Source organism: Zonotrichia albicollis, chromosome Z, assembly GCF_047830755.1.
Source record: "Zonotrichia albicollis isolate bZonAlb1 chromosome Z, bZonAlb1.hap1, whole genome shotgun sequence".
Classification (NCBI taxonomy): Eukaryota; Metazoa; Chordata; class Aves; order Passeriformes; family Passerellidae; genus Zonotrichia; species Zonotrichia albicollis.
In genome coordinates, this window is record NC_133860.1 from 61,594,142 (window position 1) to 61,613,923 (window position 19,782).

The 19,782-nt window shown below is 37.3% G+C and overlaps 1 protein-coding gene across 5 annotated transcripts in view; it reads right to left on the reverse strand.

Moving 5' to 3' along the window:
• SLC44A1 (solute carrier family 44 member 1) overlaps positions 1 to 19,782 on the reverse strand; it is an 84,335-nt gene that overhangs the window by 27,410 nt on the left and 37,143 nt on the right. For all 5 annotated transcript variants that reach the window (XM_074533640.1, XM_026792918.2, XM_014266486.3 and 2 more), the window contains exons 5-10: positions 16,097 to 16,190; positions 11,112 to 11,281; positions 9,225 to 9,314; positions 6,977 to 7,104; positions 5,763 to 5,949; positions 3,664 to 3,829 (exon numbers count right to left, since the gene is read on the reverse strand). In XM_074533640.1, the coding sequence (XP_074389741.1) occupies positions 3,664 to 3,829; positions 5,763 to 5,949; positions 6,977 to 7,104; positions 9,225 to 9,314; positions 11,112 to 11,281; positions 16,097 to 16,190 (835 nt within the window). The remainder of the gene's footprint in view (positions 1 to 3,663; positions 3,830 to 5,762; positions 5,950 to 6,976; positions 7,105 to 9,224; positions 9,315 to 11,111; positions 11,282 to 16,096; positions 16,191 to 19,782) is intronic.

Sequence of the window (19,782 nt, forward strand, 5' to 3'; positions counted from 1 at the left end):
TGCCAATACTCTGTAGGGCAGACCTGCCCAAGTGTAGTCACCTCTTCACCTGGGAAAGCCACATCTACAGGACATCCACGTGAATGACAGCAGACGGATTGTCATGGCCCAGCAAAAGTTATCCCCACAAGGGGCCCCCAGATCTTGCACTGGAGCACAGCAACATGATGTACCAGATCCACAGCGTTGCAAGGGACAGTGTCAAACCTGCCCTCAAGGCATTCCTACCTGGCCCAAATATATATGAATCCACTGGATTCTATACTTTCTGGGGTGCAGGGAACCCTTGAAGGATGGTATGGTTCTACCTAACCCCTGTCCCTCTTCCTGTTCCCCTCCCTGCTCTTTTTCTACATATTCCTTTCTTTTCTCTTTCTTTCCCCTTGCCTCTTTTACTATTAAATAAAATATACGAACTTTTTTTGGTTTTGTTGGCACTAACATCTAACCTCCTTTGGCTTTAATCAAGTTTTGGAGTATATTTTGAACCTTTCTGTGTTCAATCCATTTTATTCACAAAGACTTAGTTTTCTTTGCTCTTCTGTTTAAATTGAATTGTAACACATAAGAGTAATGTGGTGATGCATCCCCTTTGTCCCTTCCCATCTTGGGCTGCATTACAATCTCAGAAATGCTTGTTAGACCCCTGTCTTGACAAACAGCACCTGGACTCACCTCCTCAAAATTATCAGAAACACAGGAACTTGTCCTGTCTATCAGGCTCCTGTTTTTAAAGGAACAGCCTTGTAAACGTATTTTTTGTGCCCAAATATCAACCTAGGTAGAACAACCATTTCTGTTATTGAACTTTCAAAGAAAGTAACAGACCTGAATTGTGGACAGGATGGAAAATTACCATGACTAAAGCCAATTCTCTTGCAACCCTCTAAACTCCTGGACCACAGTGGGCTATGACCAGCACCTCCTTCTGAGTGGGACCTCTCTGAGCCACTGAACACTTAAATTTGTGATACTCAGAGGACCAACATCAAATGTTGCTGACAGAGCCTAGGCTGACAACCCACTTCTCAAGCCTCAACCCTTCACCTTTTGAGAAGATGTAGAGGCATCTGACCTGAGCACTTCACTAAACTTGAGAGGACCTTGTATCTACACATGTGAGTGTGAATGTGCTACAGCAAACGGACTGTGAATGTTACAGGGGTAAGTAAATCAGGTCTAAGTAACTGAGTCACTGTTGTGCTCATAGTAAATTCTATACACTCTTTCACTAAATTCATTAAATTACGCTATTGATTAAGTGATGCTAAGTTTAAGTGCTGTTTAACTCTTTAGGCCTACACTGTTGGTGAAGCCTGGGGCTAAGAGTGGCAAGACAGCCTACTGTTAACCTTGTGATTTGATGAGAGGGTCTCCCTCATTTCTTTTTATCCTTATGCTTTCTCATCCTTAGCTTTTATTATCCCTAGCTTCCACATAATTTTAGGTTTAGTCTTAGATTAACTGATTTTAGTCCTACTTTTCCTTTTTAAAGTGTGCTTTAATCATCTACTAAGTAGTAGAGTGATTCTTGTCAATGAACTCTGTGACACTTTAACTTCTATATTAACCAGTTTTTGCCAATACCTTGGCCAGTGATTCTCCAAGCAGCTGGAAACACTCATTGTTTCCAGGTAGTCTTACTAGCAGTTGGCTGCATTACCACTATTAAGAACTGGCAATTCCCTTAAAGTTGCACCAGATGGTATGCAATTCAAAACCTTCCAAAACAGTAGGAAACTGTGCTAATACTTTTTTAGTAAGACTACTGATTAACTTGCCTTCTCCTCTCTTGTTCTTTTGGAGATCTTTGTATGGACTTTGGAGTGGATACTACTAATTGATCAGGTAAACTCTTTGCTCAGATTTTTTAAATTTCTGATTTAGCTGTTATATCCTCAAGGTACCAAGGGTTGAGCCTTAAAATAAGTTATTTTATGCACTCTAGTTATAATATTTTTAATTTATCAGATAAATACTCATGTTCATAGTTTCATGCCATTATTCTTTTCTACCAAGAAACTCATTTATACATCTCTCTCAAAGGATAGCACTAATTAAACATTTAAAGAACGGCTCTTCTTCTTTATTGGAAATAAAAGCATGATAATAAGCATATTAAGAAACATGTGATAACATTCAAAAATAAAGGATCTCCCCAGCTTGGAAGAGATGAGAATTTCACTCAGAAAAGAAAACAGAAGTAGATTCTTCATTCCATGAAACTAATATCTCCATAATCCTCAGATGTTAATGAGTAAAGTAGGTTTACCCTGTATTTTATTCCAATTAGCTTTTAGGGGAAGACAAATTTTACTCCTTGTTAGGCACAATCACATAAATTGCTTGAGTCTCATGCCCAGGCAAACCAAACACTTCCTCATTTTCAGGGCAAAGTCTGTAATGCAAAACACTTTGAGGCCTGTTATTGCCTGAGTTGAAAGGAATCCATCCGGGTAAAGTGAATGAGCAGCGAATACGTATAAAACATTTCTCCATGGACAACCTCATCTCATTTGATTTGGAAAGCTGTTCATGTGCAAAATAATGGGTAAGGGCAAATTAATGCCTTTTTTGTTTTTACAAGTCACATTTCAAATTACGGTTGTACCTTACAATGCAAAAAGAAGATAACAGAGAAAAATGAGTATTTACTAACTTAAAATAAAATTGCTGTCATGGAATTATAGGGTACGGATGAAATAACAATTATTCACCCTCAGGCCACAGGAAATACATAAACTTACAGATGAAGCATACACATTGCTAAGCAATCTATTTCAGTGCAGAGTTATTCTCCTTCCTCTGTATTTTCCTCATTCCATACTCAATCTAGTTTAATTATTCACAAGATTACAGCCCTGTAACATCTTTTAATAACCTCATAGATTTATTTGATTGGTATAGTGGAGAACTTAATCATTAATAAAATAACAAAACTTCTGACAGCACAATAAATTGATTCCTTGCTTTTGGAATTATTTTAAAGAGTAGGGCAGAAAAGAAGACAAATGTAGTTCAGGTAACGGCCTCAATGAAAAAGACAAAGCAATTAAACATTTGTGATCTGAATCATGCACTTGAAAAATACCTGCATACATTATTCAAAAAACTGATACACAATTTAGTTCACAAGTACAGCAATAAAATATGGAGCTTTAAAATTTTACATTAATTTCTATATGATCTTGTCAGGATCTATATATAAATTATTAATCTAATAAGATCTTCAGGAATCCTGTGAAGGAAAGATTATTGAAGATTAGTGAAGCACTGTAAATAATTTTAAGGGCACTGTTTTGCAATTAAAATAATAATCAATTGCTTTCATTATTTTTAACCTCTGCTATAGATCTTATCAGCGTTAATTATTTAGCAAAACAGATGACCTTCCAGACTCATCCTACTTTGTAAACAACCACCCATACCTGTAGAATGTGCATAGGTTACAAGGCAAATAATACTTCAAGTCTTATATGTCAAGAATACCATCTATAAATGGCAAAACAGACTTTACATTATTTAAAAAGAGTCAAGGCAATTTAACTGTTCCCCCGCTTTCCCAATGGACACAAATATTCTCCCCAGAAACCTTGCTGCTCATTATTTCTGCTAAGTCAATGTGTAGGCTACTCATGATAGAGCTTCCTAGGTTAACGTTACCTTGTAAAATAGTATGTTACAACAGCCCCTGCTACTGTCATCTGCTGACAGGCTAGGATAAACTCGCTGATCCAGATGAGTCCCACTACGTGGTACCACCACATGTATTTCAAAGGACCTGCCATCCGAAATTCAACAAATCCTTCTTCATTTGGGACAGGACTACCTAGAAATGAATGAGGGTAAAAAGCAAAATGATGCTTACATGAACTCATAATGAAGGAAGCATATGGTATTAGCAGCTCATAGCCAGTTACAGCAGAAACCTCTCTAGTTTCTACTCATAGTTTTAAATTTACAATTACCACATTTACAATAAGTATAATGGTATTTGAAAAAAATACACTAAAAAAATTCCACAACTAACCACCATCTCATAGCAAAAATTCACATAGTTAAACATAATGGAAGTCTACTTCAGTAATTTCAAATCTGAGTTTGCTGCCTTATCAGTATTTTTCATACAGCAAGAATCAGTATCAGCTCCTTACATGTAGATGTCAACATTAACAATGACTTTTGTTTTCCCTATGGTAAGCTCTTGTAGCTTTAAAGCTAGTAGCAGACATATGGAGCAGCCTTAGAAATTCTAAATATGTCATTTCATATATTCAAAAATGCATCAACTCTTTGTCTAATATGAATATCAATATAATGTACAGAGACTGACAGCATGTCAGAGCTAAGATAAGCTCTATTTCAATGTGTTAATGCACAGTGGAGATGTTTCACATTATACAACATTTACATGAACAGCTGATGAGATTCAGAAAAACACTGCAAGGAAGTGTGTATAAAGTGCTTACCTTGAAAAGCATTGTTTTGACTTAGCACTGACAGCACCTTACCCACATTCTTAGTTATGTTTTTATACTTACATATAAAATGAATGTTTTCTTGTCAATATGTTAACTATTGAAATAATTCTGATTTTGGCGAACAAGAATTTGGCCTTATTTGCAGAAAGTTTGTTTAACTGATAATAGTGATGATACTGAGTATATATAAGCTAAAAAGATAAGATAGTTTTTGCAAAATCAAGGCAGTTTGAAGGGTTCTGTCAGTTAACTTTAATATCAGACTACATTCTCCTACAAACTAAGTGCCTGCGCAGTGGTCTGACTCAGAAAATGAAGGACAGGGCTGAGACTTTCAGTGGTGACCATTTTCTGCACATAGCACAGCATGCAATGAAACCTAAAAATTCCATCAGTAATGAGAACAGGAACATATGAATTCTATTGCCTCCAACCTTTGCTAGAACTCACGATATGAAAAATATTTATTTTGTATTACTGTGAAATAGCCTTGTGACTTGAAACACTGCTACTTTTGGGTCAGTAGCAAACAACATGTTTCAAAATTTTAAGACATTTAATAATGAATGACAGTCTCTGTTACCTACAATGTACTGCAAATAACAGACTGTTTAAAAAGCATCTGCTGTGGTGGTTTTTTTTACTGAAGTAACTAAGATTTGGACCTATGGGGTTGATTAATTCTAGAAGCTGTTGTCAGACCCTGAATACAAACAAAGATTTCACCTTCTACATACTGAAGAGCAGGCAGGAATTAGCAGTACATTGGCTGCTCTCAGAATGCAATGCACAAGCAGCAGAAAAATATCCCTATTGATTCTGGAATAATACTGGACACTTAAGTTACAAACAACTGAAAACTAAAATCACAATATTTACATTGTGGGAGACAGTATTGTGCGCAATGGTCCTTCCCTTACTGTGTACTCATCTGTGTGAGTACAGTACTTGGTGACTCCAAGTTTATGCTGTCTTTAACTTGTGTGTGAAAAATTAGAGGGAATTATTTGAAAAACTGCTACAGCAGTTTTATTATTAGTGTCTCATGGTTTGCAGCAAGCCAACTTGCATCAAATCAAAAAGCCATCCTAACACACAAAGTACCATGCTGGGAATTAAGACTCAAGTGCACAATAACCTGAAGGCAGTGAAGCAGCAGACAGGAATAGAAGCACAACAAGTGGGCCTTTTTCTTTGAGACTCCCACAGGGTTTTTCGTCAACTCTGCTACAAATCATACAACAATGAAATGAAAATTATTTAAAGTAAGTCACTGCTTACCTGTAGTACCAAGAAAAAGCAGGACAGTGATCCAGTATGTCCAGAAGAGGATAAGCACAAAGAATGTCCAAAATGGCTGGAAGACTAACAGTGGCAGGTGAATGAAGACCTTGCCAGCCACGTGGAACAAGGCAATGGTGAGAGCTACTCTTTTGCGCATAATTAACATGATCAAGAACAAGACAACCTGGAGGGAGAAGTTTCCAAATCACATTTTAGAGTACTGAAATGGAATCAAGATACTCTTTCACACAGTTAGGATATTCAAATACACTAAATTAACACATTATCTATAAAATCACAAGATCAAAATGTAAAACCTCTATCAGCTTCTTCTGGTAATAAATTATTTTCCAAATTATACTTTTGGTGAATTCCATTCTCATAAGTACGTATTTGGAATCATCATAGCTTTAAGCTGATGAGACAAGACCAGGTTCTATCTTCAATTTCTTTTACAAAGCAGTGAAATCAGCCAGTTTTAACCTTTAATTACCTTTAAGAAAGGTAATTCAAAATTTATATCTGACCATGGCATGGTAGTCTTATAGGATGTATGTATATATGTGTATAATATAGGGAGTAAGAATCTAGGAAAGGGAACAGAGAGGAAATTTTGGATTAGGATGTGAAGCAACAAGAACAGAAGAGGAAGTCTACAATTCCTGTGAAGTTAGTCAAACATTGTCAGTCTCCAATAGTAAATTCAATGACTCTGAAATTAACAGCAAGGCCCAAAGAAGACAAATTGGTTAAAATGGTGTTAGTATTTCAATTCATAATGATTTACGAACAACTTCTTTCAGAAGTAGGCTAAGGACTATTAATACACTGAAATTACTAAGTACCTCTGAACTGAGAACCTAAGAAAAATCTCTTTGGATTGGCAGTCCAGTATCATACCTATTCTTAGAAGTCCCTGTGGATATTTTACAGTAGATGAAAGTAGCTGCAGGCTTACAAAGTCTCTCCTGACTTAAAATCAGATAACAGAACAGCTCCTAGAAAGTCTCCCCTGACTCATAATCAGGTGTTAGAGAACAATTCCTAAAAGTTAAAAAAATAGCACAATGAAAGAAAATCACTTCAACAGAAATTGTGGCAGAAATAAACTGTTCCAAAATGTGTGCGATACAATGCTTTCACCTGGACAAAAAATAGAGATTAACAGGAAGACAAGAGCAGAAAATAATACCATCATTAGCAAAGCATACCGTGAAGACTGTAGCTGCAATGGCATAGATCAAGAGAGCCTGAAGATTGTCTTTGGCTATTTGGGTCTCAAGAGCACCAGCGGACATTCGTTGTTTAGCATAGAGCCACCACAGGACTCCAGTACCACCTATGTTTTAGTGAGAAAAGAAGAAGGATAAATAAATGAATCCTCTGTGTGATATATACCACCTAGTCCCAGAGAAATAAAACAGTTCTTTCCTTTTAAGTCTAGTCTGGTAGTGAATACTCCAAAGCACTGATGCTCAACCCAACAGGACCTTGAGAGGAGGGAGAAGTACCTAGTTCTCCTCTGTTGCCTTCTTCTCAAGTGAATATATTCTTTTCACAGTCTCACCATACTATGACCACTTAAGAGACTTGCAGAACCTTGACTCTGTGTTTTAGGGTAAACTGCATTGAAAAACTACTTCATGGAAAGCCCTAACAGCAAATAGCACAGCTCCCACTACACAAGTAATAAAAGAACAAAAGGAAGAATAAATAGTTCTGTGGTAGGCTGTATGTATGAATGTATAGGTGTGTGCAATAATGCAGGGAGTAAGAATTTAGGAGGGAAAATAGAGACAGACCTTTGGATTAGGATGTGAAATAACAACAAAGCAAGGAGTCTACTGTTCCTGGGAAGACTACAAACAACAACCATCAGCTTGATGCTGGAAACAGCACCTTAATGATATGTAGCTAAACATGCCTCACACAATGTCTTGGACACCAGAAAAAACATCAGTAAAAGGCACAGGAGGAAAATACAATGTGAGGTACTGTCTTCTCACCCCTATTATGTTAATCCTAGCCTTATGGCCAGAAAAACATTCTCCTATTCTAGCTAATTTTCCAAGGTATAACTTTTCTTGAACACAGATCTCCAGCCCCTCAGGGAGATAACCTCTCCTCTCTGGTACATTTCTTTTCTCTTTTAATTGTCCTTCTCTGTTCTGCTGGTATTTCTGAATCAAATGCATAAGCTGAGAAGGGAGGTTGGACCAGATGAGCCTCTGTGGTCCCTTCCAACCTCACTCATTCTGTGATTCTGTGATTGCCATGTTTTTGCTGAACACACTTTGTTCAGGTCTAAAATGAAGAATGCTCTTTTGACACCTCCTAAACAAACAGTCAAGACAGAATAAGCAGTATATGTCATAAAAGATGAGGTTTTATTCAATCCATTATTTTAATGGATGTAACCTTCTAGAACATAGTAACAGATGCCAGTAAGATAAGTTATTCAACTGTTTGACTCAACATGGCTGCTCAGCTTCTAAAGGGAATATAAATGGAAAAGAAAATGCATATTTTTCCTTTTCCCTGATCACAGATTGTGAGGCCATTAATTAGAAAACCAAAGTGATCCTGAAAAAATACAGATGGTCTGCTGATTTTCTCCATCCATTGCAGTCTTGAATTGCGAGAATTAAATCACTAGTGCTTCCTAATGTGATTATTCTATTTTTTTTCTTTCTGTGCAGTCATCTGCCCAGACATTTTGGCTTAGCTACTCAGTAATAAGTGTAGAAAACTTTCGTTTTATGAGTTTAAAAGCTAATGTGACAAAATAAGACTATTTTCACACAAGCTACATAATTTTGGAGGAGACAACCTGTGGTCATTTCCAAGATAGCTTGCCTGGTGGCATTTCACATATGATCTAGGTCATGCAGGTGTTCCTGAGTCATACAGAAATACAATAATTTATTAGAATTGTTGGAGAAGCACCTTTACTTCCTCTCTTCAAGAATGGATCTTAAAGACCTATTCAAAGAACTGAAGGGCTGACGAACATGTCAGAGTTGTAAATATATTCAGCTGCATGAGCAAGAGTTGCCCCATGTACCAGCTGAGGCATGGGAGTACCACCAGACACACCCAGGCTTAGCTGCCTGGCTGACCTGTTTGGAAGGCAGGTAAAGAAGTAGGCAGCATTTAGGGTTGTGCTACAAGTGCTGTGAGGAATCTCCTGCACTGTCACCTGTGGGCTCTAGTGAGCTAGGCTGACATGATGACTGATGCCAAGCAGGGTGTGCAAATATCCAAGGAGCAATGCACTCTTTGAGAGAGATCTGCAATTACTAAGGTGGCATTTTGGATGTGCATCTGGAAAGGGACTCAAAAAAAAAAAGGCTGAAGGGAAATGCATGATCCAAGTGTGTGAGAATTGTAGCTGGGCTGAGGAAATGGAGCACAAGGATTAGAACTGGGCACTCCAAGTGGGAAACAAACAAGACTTACCAAGTGATCCCAGAATGACAAGAATTGTTAAAATCCAGACAAGTACTCTTGAAATGTACCTTATTATAACCATCAAAATCATGGACAACACTGCAAAAGAAGACAAATAAAATAAGCAGACGAATTACTTCAAGTAGATACAGCCTTCCTAATTTTCCCACTGTACTAAGGGAACTGCCTTCCAACAGAATTTTTACAGACAGGTTTCTTTTTTGAGGCTTACAAACTCACTGAATAGATAGTTAAGAAAATTAGGCACCTCTACAACTTCTGCTTTGATAATGTTGATTAAAACAAAGAGAGCATAAATACATTTACACGATACATCAAACACAAGACATAATGCATGCATACAGACAGAGATGTACTTAGACAATGACCAAACAGACAGCAAGGCATGACAGTACTTTGAGTCTGGTAACATGAGCACACCTCCTGAGGACCAGGGCAGAGTCTGTACTCAAATACACATATCAAACCAGTGCAGTTAATATGATACCTGTGTATTCTGAAATGTCATGCCAGTTACAAGTAAAAAACTTTACAGCAGCTAAGGCTAAGTGAGTGGTGTGTACAAGTACATATTTGTATTTTAACACACACACGTTTGTGTTCAGCAGTCACATGCAAGCCACTGGAACTTGGCTTTTTGAAGCACAGTCTAACCCCCTGTTTTAAAACAAATAATTTCTGTTTAACTATGAAATTACAAAAACTATTTTTTAAATTAACTATATGTAAATTCTGTACTAACTTCTGACTCTAACTGAACAGTAGAACTGTGAATCAGCCACTAGCTTTCAGATTTCAAACAGTTTTCTACCATTATTACCAAATACTGAAGCTGTCAAGATGTAAAAATAAACAGCTTTCAAGCTACAGTTGAAAAAAATACACAATGGTCTTTTGTGTGTATGTAGAGGGGGTTAATGGTATCTAGCATCCTCCTCTTTTTCTTTCCTTTTCCCTTCCTTCTCCCCTACCCTTTTCTTTAACCACAAAAGGAAACTGAAAACAAAAGATCCCTATATCTGATACAGCTTTGCAGTGTTTCTTTCTACATAATACACTCTCATATGAAAAGCTAATATCATGATACTCCCATTTTAGGATTTCAGATTTTATACTTTGTATGAGTAAAATGGACTCACTAGGAAAGCAATTTATGTCAGTGGGCAACATCCCACCTCAAACAAGATGACTTTGTTAAAGCAGCTCTTCAGTGCAGCACAAAGTGTCACTTGATAGGCTAGAGGCATCTCACAGCTACAGAAAAAATTCAGCAACTCTGTATTGTTGGGAATTTCCAGCTCTTCAGAAAAGGCTGAGATTTTCAAAGACCCGAAGCTTTTAATTTTGAAGGAAGGGGAAGAAGGAGGTAACATACAGTGCAACAAATGGGCACCTGATTTTCTAGTTTTCACTCTTCAAGTTCTCATATCTTTGTGCAAGTATGTTAAATGAAACAAATTAAATGCCCTACATCCAATCAGAATGTGCTACTTTGCATTTCTCAACCTGTCTTTTTTATTTGGAAAGGGTTTATTCAGACTTGAGTTGGTAGAAGATGACTACTACAAATGGGAAAGGGGAATACTATAAAAAATTAAGAAAAGGTGGATGTTCTCTTAACTATATCAAAATTAATGTTGGCTAATTAACAGCCATGCATCCTCTATCTCATAGAAACAAGAGAAACAAAACCAGTATATTACTTATGAATAAGTTACCCAGCTCCCAAATAAAATTTCTAAAAAGCATTCTGAATAATTTTCTAAGGGATTGTTGCTATTATACAGGTTTTTTGCTCATAATGTGGTTAGAGTGTGTTAGCAACCTCCTAATGGAGTACACTAAGAAATAGCTAGTAATGAGAAAAACAATTACCTAGTGATAACAAGCAAAGTCCCATTATAATCTCTTTGCTGGTCATAACTCCACTAATCAGCCTGTGTAAGACACTACTGTCACTGACAAAGGTGATCAGGGCCTCTGCAAACTTGGCATAGCAGGAAATGTTCACAGGAGCACAGCGATGGAAGAATGGAATAGGTGCACTGGTGACACAAGAAAAAAAAATCAGAAAAAAAAATTACTCCTACTTAATATAAATGCCACATCAACACACAAATGAAAGGTGAATAGATGCAATCATTCTACCCTTATAACATCATAACCAGAAACCATGTGTTGAATGAACAAGTGCTGCTGAAATGAGGATGATCATAATGAAAAGTGATGCAGTTCTTACAAACAACCCTATGAGGCTGGAATGTACACTCCAATAGGATATTATTACCCTCCCACCCTTAAATGACAAGGCACAGAAAGTATATGTTCCTATTTCCACTTAAACGTCTTTCTTTCAAGTGTCAGGTGTGAACCAGCAGCTGAAACAATGCCTTTCACTCATTTTAAAATGGAATACTGGTCCATATTTGCAGCAAAAGAAATTGCAGAATAACAATACTCTTCTTGAGAGTATATATTTTGCACTAAAGGACATCAGCATTCAAAACTGCTGCCAAGCAAAATGAATGCATTTATTCCTAGTCTTTCCCCATACTAAGCTAGTTCTTGTACTGAATATTACAATCACAGTGTTTATATTCATTAACTTTCTTAGAACTATGCAAAACATGCCAGGATGCCTTTATTGTTTTGAAGTGTTTTGGAAAGGCCCTCACAAAAAACTATTGAGAGTATGCAATAAACTTTGCAGAATGCTATGAAAAACCTGCTATCAAGAGAAAGACACAAAAGAGCAACAACTTTCCTTTAAAAGTGGGTGATTTTGTTTTCTAAATGTCTCCCATTTAGTAGCCATCTGCCATGGTCATAAACTATGTCAGATTTCCAAGTGGCCTATTACATCATTTGATCAATTCCCAGTTACATTTCAGACATGAATTACATATTCCTTCCTGTAACTGGATCCAATGAAAAAAAAGTCTTTTCTCTTGTTTTACCTGCCCAGTCTTCCTTACTTGAAAAATTTTGGTGGACTATACCAGCAATGAATATAATCTTCTGCAGTTTCCCCATTTCAGCAATGACCTATAAACCAACCATTTTCTGTCCTCAAGAACTACTTTTAAAGACATGTCTTTCTAAAATTCTAGCCACAATTTTAAACACATAGTGAATAAACCAGCTGCCTTAGGCACATATTTCCCCATCCATTGCTTTTCTGGGGAAAAAGGATGACATGCTGAAAACAATTAAAGTGTAACTATTCTGTAAGGAAATTGGGAGAAATTATGATCACCTGCCATTTCTAGGTAATTAATTAGTTAATCCTAGGTTTTTGTTTAAACTCACTGATGATCGCAAATTTTATAGGATTACTGTGTTGAGTAGGTAAACGCATTTGAAGATGCTCATATTGATGGTCTGCATTTGGGTAGGAATGAACACAGCAGTTAAGTACAGCAAAGTAATTATGCATTAGTCACAGTTAGTAAAAAACAAACCCATAATGATGTCTGCCCTACTTAAAAGGCAGCCCATGTATCCTCTTAGCTTCTTAAAACATAACCTATTTATTTTGGAATATGGCTGCTTATTATATGGCATATTACTGAAAAAGACTGACATTTGAGAGGTTTATTTAATTGTTAACTGCTACAACTTTTCAGAAAACTTAGAGCATTTGTAAGTTGTTGCTACCAGCAAGAAAGCCCAAATTTTGAGGTGGGAGTAGGCAAAATAATGTTATTCCTGCATCCCAATACAAAAATATTCGCTTTGAAAAGGGAACAAATGGGATTAAACTATTCTTCCAAAATATATCCCAATGAAAGAAAACATGCTTTTTGCATCAGAGTTTATATTAGTCATCTAATATCTCTTAACCTAAAGCAATTTCACTACCTATTTTAACTATTTTCATGTGCAGTAATTAATTGTTAAGTTTGTTTTAATTAATAAAAAAAATAGGTTAGTAGTTCCTACAAGCTTTCTTGAGTAAATGGGGCTCCTGAGAATCCACTTTTGAGATCTGCTTCTGCTCCAGTGGTTCTGACTGAATGAGTAGGTGAGGTAAAGTGTCCCAACAAAAAACACAATAATAGATCTATTCTCTATGACCTGCACTATTTTATATGAACTCTTCATTATATCTTGGTATATTACCTACTGACAGGGAAAAATTTCTAAGAATAGCAACATGATTCTTAATCATAAACAAGAACTAATGAAGTTGAAGCCAGTAGATGATGGTCTCAGCAGCTGTACTTTTAAAGCATCATTCAAATGAAGTTAAGAGATCCATCTGATTACTCAAGTACTAGATTGCAAAGAATTTTTTCCTCTTGCTACTACCCCTGTGTATGTACACGTGTAGTACAGCAACCTGTGTGAGTGAGGAGGATTCCAATTAGAATAACACTGCTAGCTGCTCTTTATAACCTCTACAGGGCAGTCCCTTAGCACAGTTTGGCACAGCTGATTTATAGATAAATGCTGCAGGGAACTGGACAGGTTATCCTCCAAGGCCCTCTAAACATGCAGTCATGTCTACAGAAGCTGATCTAGGTGGGGTGTGGAAGAAATACATACTGCTGACTGCACTGCTAGACTGTACTACTCTGTCAAAGTTGGACATAATACCTTGAAGATGGATGGTAAGAGTCCATTGACAGCCTCAGCTGAAGGCTGTGAAGAAGTCTGGTCATCAAACAGAAAACATCAAGAGATAATCTTCACTCCATATGCTACCTCCATCCCATGGAACTAATGAGAATCAGAGGGTTCATAAGCCTCGACAAATTGCACTGATTTCAGCTGGCGTAGGAAGTGGCTGGTATGGAGGTGGTTTTGGATTTGTGTTGAACACAGGGTTAATAATAGAGAGATGTTTTTGTTATTGCTGAGTAGGGCTTGCACAGAGCCAAGGCCTTTTGTTCTTTTTTACCGACATGCTAGCAAGGACATTTTGAGTGTATGGGAGGCTGGGAGGAGACACAGCCAGGACAGGTGACCCAAAGTGACCAAAGCGATATTCCAAACATCCAAACATGGCATCATGTGCAGGATATAAACAGGGGGAAAGAAGAGGAAGGAGGGCACGTTTGAAGTGATGGTGTTTGTCTTCCCAAATAACTGTTGCATGTGATGGGGCCCTGCTCTCCTGGAATGGCTGAACACCTGCCTGCCCCTGGGAGGTGATTAATTAATTAATTCCTTGTTTTGCTTTGCTTATGTGTGAAGCTTTCCTTCCCTTATTAAACCATCTTTATATCAACCAACAAGCTTTTTACCTTTTACCCTTCCAGTTCTCTTGCCAGTCCTGCTCATGGGGAAACAAGCAATTGGCTGTAGGTGTCTGGGTTGTTGGATGGCATTAAACCATGACACAGATCAGATGTGACTGTTAGGTAAGTTCTTCCTGAATGCCTCAGTCTACAAGATGTTGGGTTTTCATTTGGTTGTCTCAACAGGATTACATTTCTCCTTCAAATTACATTTACGCAAATAATTTAACTATAAAAACCTGAAAACCAGTTGTTTACAGATACAATGTTGGCCTTTTTTGCCTTAGGGCATTAAGTTCAGACTTTTCATTCTCAAAAATGCTCAAATGAATTATATATTTTAGTGATACTATATCAAAAAGGGAAAATACTACACCTACACAATAGTTTATTTAAAATAACATAAGGTTGTTTTTATGAGGAATTTACATAACATCATTAGAGCTCTGATACATTATTCTATCCTTCTGTTTTCTTACTAAGCTGTGTTTATTGAGATTGAATGACGTTAGAACACACTATGAGAAGTCAATATAATTCTGGCAAAAATTAGAACTAACAAGTCTTTTCAGTATGCAAGCTGGCACTGAAGTTTTCATTTGTTTTTGTATTATGGCAGTAATAGCTGGCTAGCTGGAATATAAATCTATATTGGGAAATTTTTTTAAAAAGCTAATATGCCAGCTGCCACTAATTGTCACTATAATATTAAAGAAAAAGGTTCAGCGGAGAGGCTACCACATATACAAGAAAGACTTAAAATCAGAGTTTGTAGAACAAGTTTGTTAGAACAAATATTTACAAAAAACGTAACAGAAAACTATGCATAAGAAAAGACTCTGCAGTTATCACTCACTACTGAGTATATTTGAGAAGCTAAATTTTGAGAAAACACAACATGGTTCTTCTTAAGTTAGAGCAACTACTGATAGAAGGCTGCGAACAACACTAACACATCACTTCTTTTCTCAGCAATGCTCATCTCCACAGGTCCAGGCAGCACAGCTACAAGAGTTCATGAAGCCATGAACTTTCCAATCCTATTTAACAAACAGCAGTCTAATGTAACACTTAAAAAAATAAACCTCAAAATTATCTGTTAATAAAATACAGCCCTCCTTTTGGTATTGAACTATCCCTATATTAGTTATTTGCAGACTGAAAGAGTAAAAAATGAAGCAATTTGCATCTATCTGACTGGCTGACGTAAGGTATAAGAAGTGAATGCTGCAGAGAGCTGTGCATCCCTACATATTTTTTTCTCCCAAAGATTAAAAATGTTCCATGATTGTCTCAGATCTGCATTGCTGATAGGCAGCTGGCTATAGATAGGGTGAAAGGCAGTAAAACAGCTGATACTTAGAACAGTGTTTGTCATATGAGACGAGAATTTGGAGATAACAATTAAATAGTTTCAGTAACACATACACAGATAATTTGAGTTTTTCTTTGACTATTATTTTCACTACCTTTTAAAAACTGAATTTTAGAAATATATACAATAATACACTAAAACACCTATCTGGTAAGAGTGAACATGTGTTGGTATTTTCTAAAGTTCATGATCAAAACAAATCTCTGCTCCCTCCCCCAAATCATACAACTTGATCATATTACCTCTCTGGAACAGGATATTTAGGACATAACTTGGCAGCCCTTGGGTCTGTTGTATATTCTGATGGCTGTAGTTCATAGCTACACAGAGTGGATCCTGTTGAAAAGTAAAGAAAAATATTGGTACAGAAAACAAATTTAAAAAACCACTAATATTCTTTGCAAACAGCATTAAAACTGATACAGGTGCTAATTCTGCACCTCCTCATGTCATCACCACAAGGCTTTGCTATAGTTCCTCCTGTAATGTGGTAAATCAAGCCCAACACAGCTGTCAGTAAAATACAATGACGCTCTCCATCTAGCTTTGGGTTTTCCAAAGTGTAAGTATTTGAATGGAGAACACTAACTCACAATGTGGTGTAAAAGAGGACACAAAATACTGTGAAGCCCCCCTCCCCCTACTATTCCACCATGCTTTTCTTGATCATTTTTAATGCATGAATATTGCATAACATAACATTTATTATAGAAAGAAAATATTCCTGTGTTTGCAGGAGTTTTTTGTGCATGTGTATTCAAAATACAACTTGTCTATAGATTTCAGGGACAGAAACAAAAAAAAACCGAACTGAAAAAGTTGGAAAGTTGGCTGAGAAATAACAGCTCTGCATTACATTTCCAAAACTTCTCAAAAGCTGAACTCTCTCCATAAACAAATTGGTATGGCACAGTAAAGATCAAGTTGCCTATAACAAAATTCAAACATAAATTAAGTTTTCCTTTGTACCTGACACTTGCTTAATGGAAGTGCCTTACCTAGGAGAGATTTCTTTCAATTTATCTATAATGAAGACACTGAACATCTGACCCAATGCTTCTAGGAAATCAGAAACTTCCAAATCAGATTGGAGCCCTGGTATATCAGCAATTCAGAGGTAAGGAAGCCTCCAATGATATAAGCTGCCTATCAAAAGATTAATTTCCTTCCAAGCTGCTTTCCTAATAGATTGCTTACTTCCAAGTGCAAGGGCTTTTAATACATAGCTTTCAGTGTCCTTTTCCCCTATGCAATACACTAGGGACTTATCTTAATAAGGACTTATCTGAATCTTAATCATCAATATAAATATTCAATTCTTTCCATTATTAAAGTCTCCTCTTCAGGAATAGTTTGTATAATAGAGTCGTGCAAGCTGGATCTGGATAATACATATACACTATTACCCAAAATACACCAAGAATTTTGACAAACAGCTTTATCTTGGCCTGCATTACACTGAACAAAACTATTATTTGTACAATTTGTAGAATATTATTTGCAGAAATTTTATCTATCATTGCTACATTTGTACCTCTATGAAGAGACCTCTTCTATTCACAGACTGAAAAAGCAGAGAGCCTATTTAGCGGCTTCAGCTGCTCTCTATCTAAGGCAGTCACAATTTAAGTACCACTTCTACAAAGTAGTTCTTTGGAAGCCAGTCCAAACCACCAAATGCACTATTGAAGAGAGATAGATCTCCTACAAAGAGAAGATAGGAGGTGAAACATCTGAAATGCATTTTCAATTATACTTTCAATATGAATCCTTATGCCTCTGCTTGCTTATGTGGAAAACACGGCATGATATAAACATAAACAGATACCACAAAAAACATTCCTTAGTTCTTAGTTGTAAATGAAGTATCTAAAATGCATCTACATCTACAGGTTCTTCTTAAAAACAGAAAGAAAATTTACTTTTATTTTGCTCTGAATATAGGTCAAAAGGTAAGTTATAAATGTGGTTGACAGCCAACTGAGCCAGCTGTGCCCAGGCAGCCAAGAAGGTGGATGGCATCCTGGCCTGTATCAGCAATAGTGTGGCCAGCAGGACCAGGGCAGGGATTGTCCCCTCTGTACTTGGAACTGGTGAGGGCACCCATCCTATCCTGTGTCCAGGTCTGGATGCCTCCCTGCAAAAAAGACACTGAGGTGCTGGAGTGTGTCCAGAGAAGGGCAATGGAGTAGGTGAAGGGTCTGGAGCACAAGTTCTATGAGGAGTGACTATGGGGGTGTTTAGCCTGGAGAAAAAAGAGGCTCAGGGGTGACCTTATCACTCTCTACAACTCTCTGAAAGGAGGCTGTAGCCAGGTGGGGATTGGCCTCTTTTCCCAAGTAACAAAACACAGGGCAAGAGGAAATGGCATCAAGTTGTGCCAGGGAAAGTTTAGACTGGGTATTAAGAGTAATTTTTTCACCAAAATGTTTGTCAAGCATTGGAACAGGCTGCCCAGGGAAGCAGTTGAGCCCCCATCCGTGGAGGTACTTAAAAGATGTGGAGAAATGGAGCTTAGGTAAGTAGTTTAGTGGTGGACTTGATGATGTTAAGGGTGTTTTCCAGCCTTATGACTCTCTGGTTATGATTCTAAGGCGAGAATAAAGAGCTCTGTAGGAAGAAGAAGGAAATGAGTTATGTGGACAAGTGTACATAGATTCATGACACAGTGTTTGGGGCCAGCTTGGCCATTCTGCCAAATGCCCAATGTGAACTACAGTTTTAATGTGTCTTATGAAAAGGTCCCCAGATCTAAACAAGCCTAAGGGACAGGGCTGGTCTGTGGATGCCCATGCTCCCTTTGACTTCTAGCAGTTCAGGCTTGAGAGAAAAAGGGCAGGATTTACTATGGGGAGGAAAGGCAACTCTTTGTACAAATGTGCATCTGAAGACCTGTTTGGATCACAAGCGTAAACGAAGCAAAATCAAATGCCAGACACCCTGATGTGCACACAAGTCACAAGCCATTCAAGTAGGACCTGTAGGGTAACCCAATACACTCCTGGTTGTAGAGCGAACCGGAAACACCTTGGTAGGTCCCTCTGGAAGCCAACAGTATATTACCTCCTGCCATACCTGACAACTCAGGCTGCCACTACCATGTCTTGCCTGGGAACTGCTTTTGGGCTACTCTGGATCTTTTCCCTTTAGATGCCTAACTCACAGCACACTTTTTTAGTCATAGTCAAGCAGAAAAATATTTTCAGGTAGCTAGTCAAACAAAAGATCTTAACTACCGTGCCTTTAAAGAAACTACCAGTCCCACAGCTGAAATAATGCCCATGAGATAATTTGTCCTTTTGTCCCAAATTATTAGAAACTCTAACTATTCCAGTAAATGTTTATTTATTTATACTCTGAAAACCTTCTCTAATACTGTGTAAGAGAGCTTTAGAACTCAAATGTGTGCTTGAAGTATGTCACTTTATACTTAAAACTGATTTCTTCACAAAAGAGCCTGTGTGCATCACTGAATAGAAATTTACATTTTCTAGGGTGAGAGAGAAGAATGAATAGCCTTGTCAAACCTTCCACTCTATATTAGTTACTCTGGGTTAGCAGAGACCAACATAGCCAATCTTTTTGTTGCTGTTTAAGTTGGTAAGGCCAGAAAAAGTTGAAGGAAACACTTGCGTCATCTTGCTGAGATAATTAGTTTACCAAAGATACTACTTTCATTCCTAAATTAGTATCATTCAAATATTTCAAAACCAGTATGAGCAGGATACAGAGAACAAACTAAAAGATCACTGATATAATACACCCTTTGCTTCCTACAGCAATGCACATATTTCTTCTGGAGAAACCCTTAGGCAAATGACATCAAACTGTCCTACAAGGATTAGATTTCAGATCCCAACATGTTGTAACATTAAGAAAAATACTTCTAAACTACGCAGAGCATCAGTATTTGGGCTACTGGTGAGTA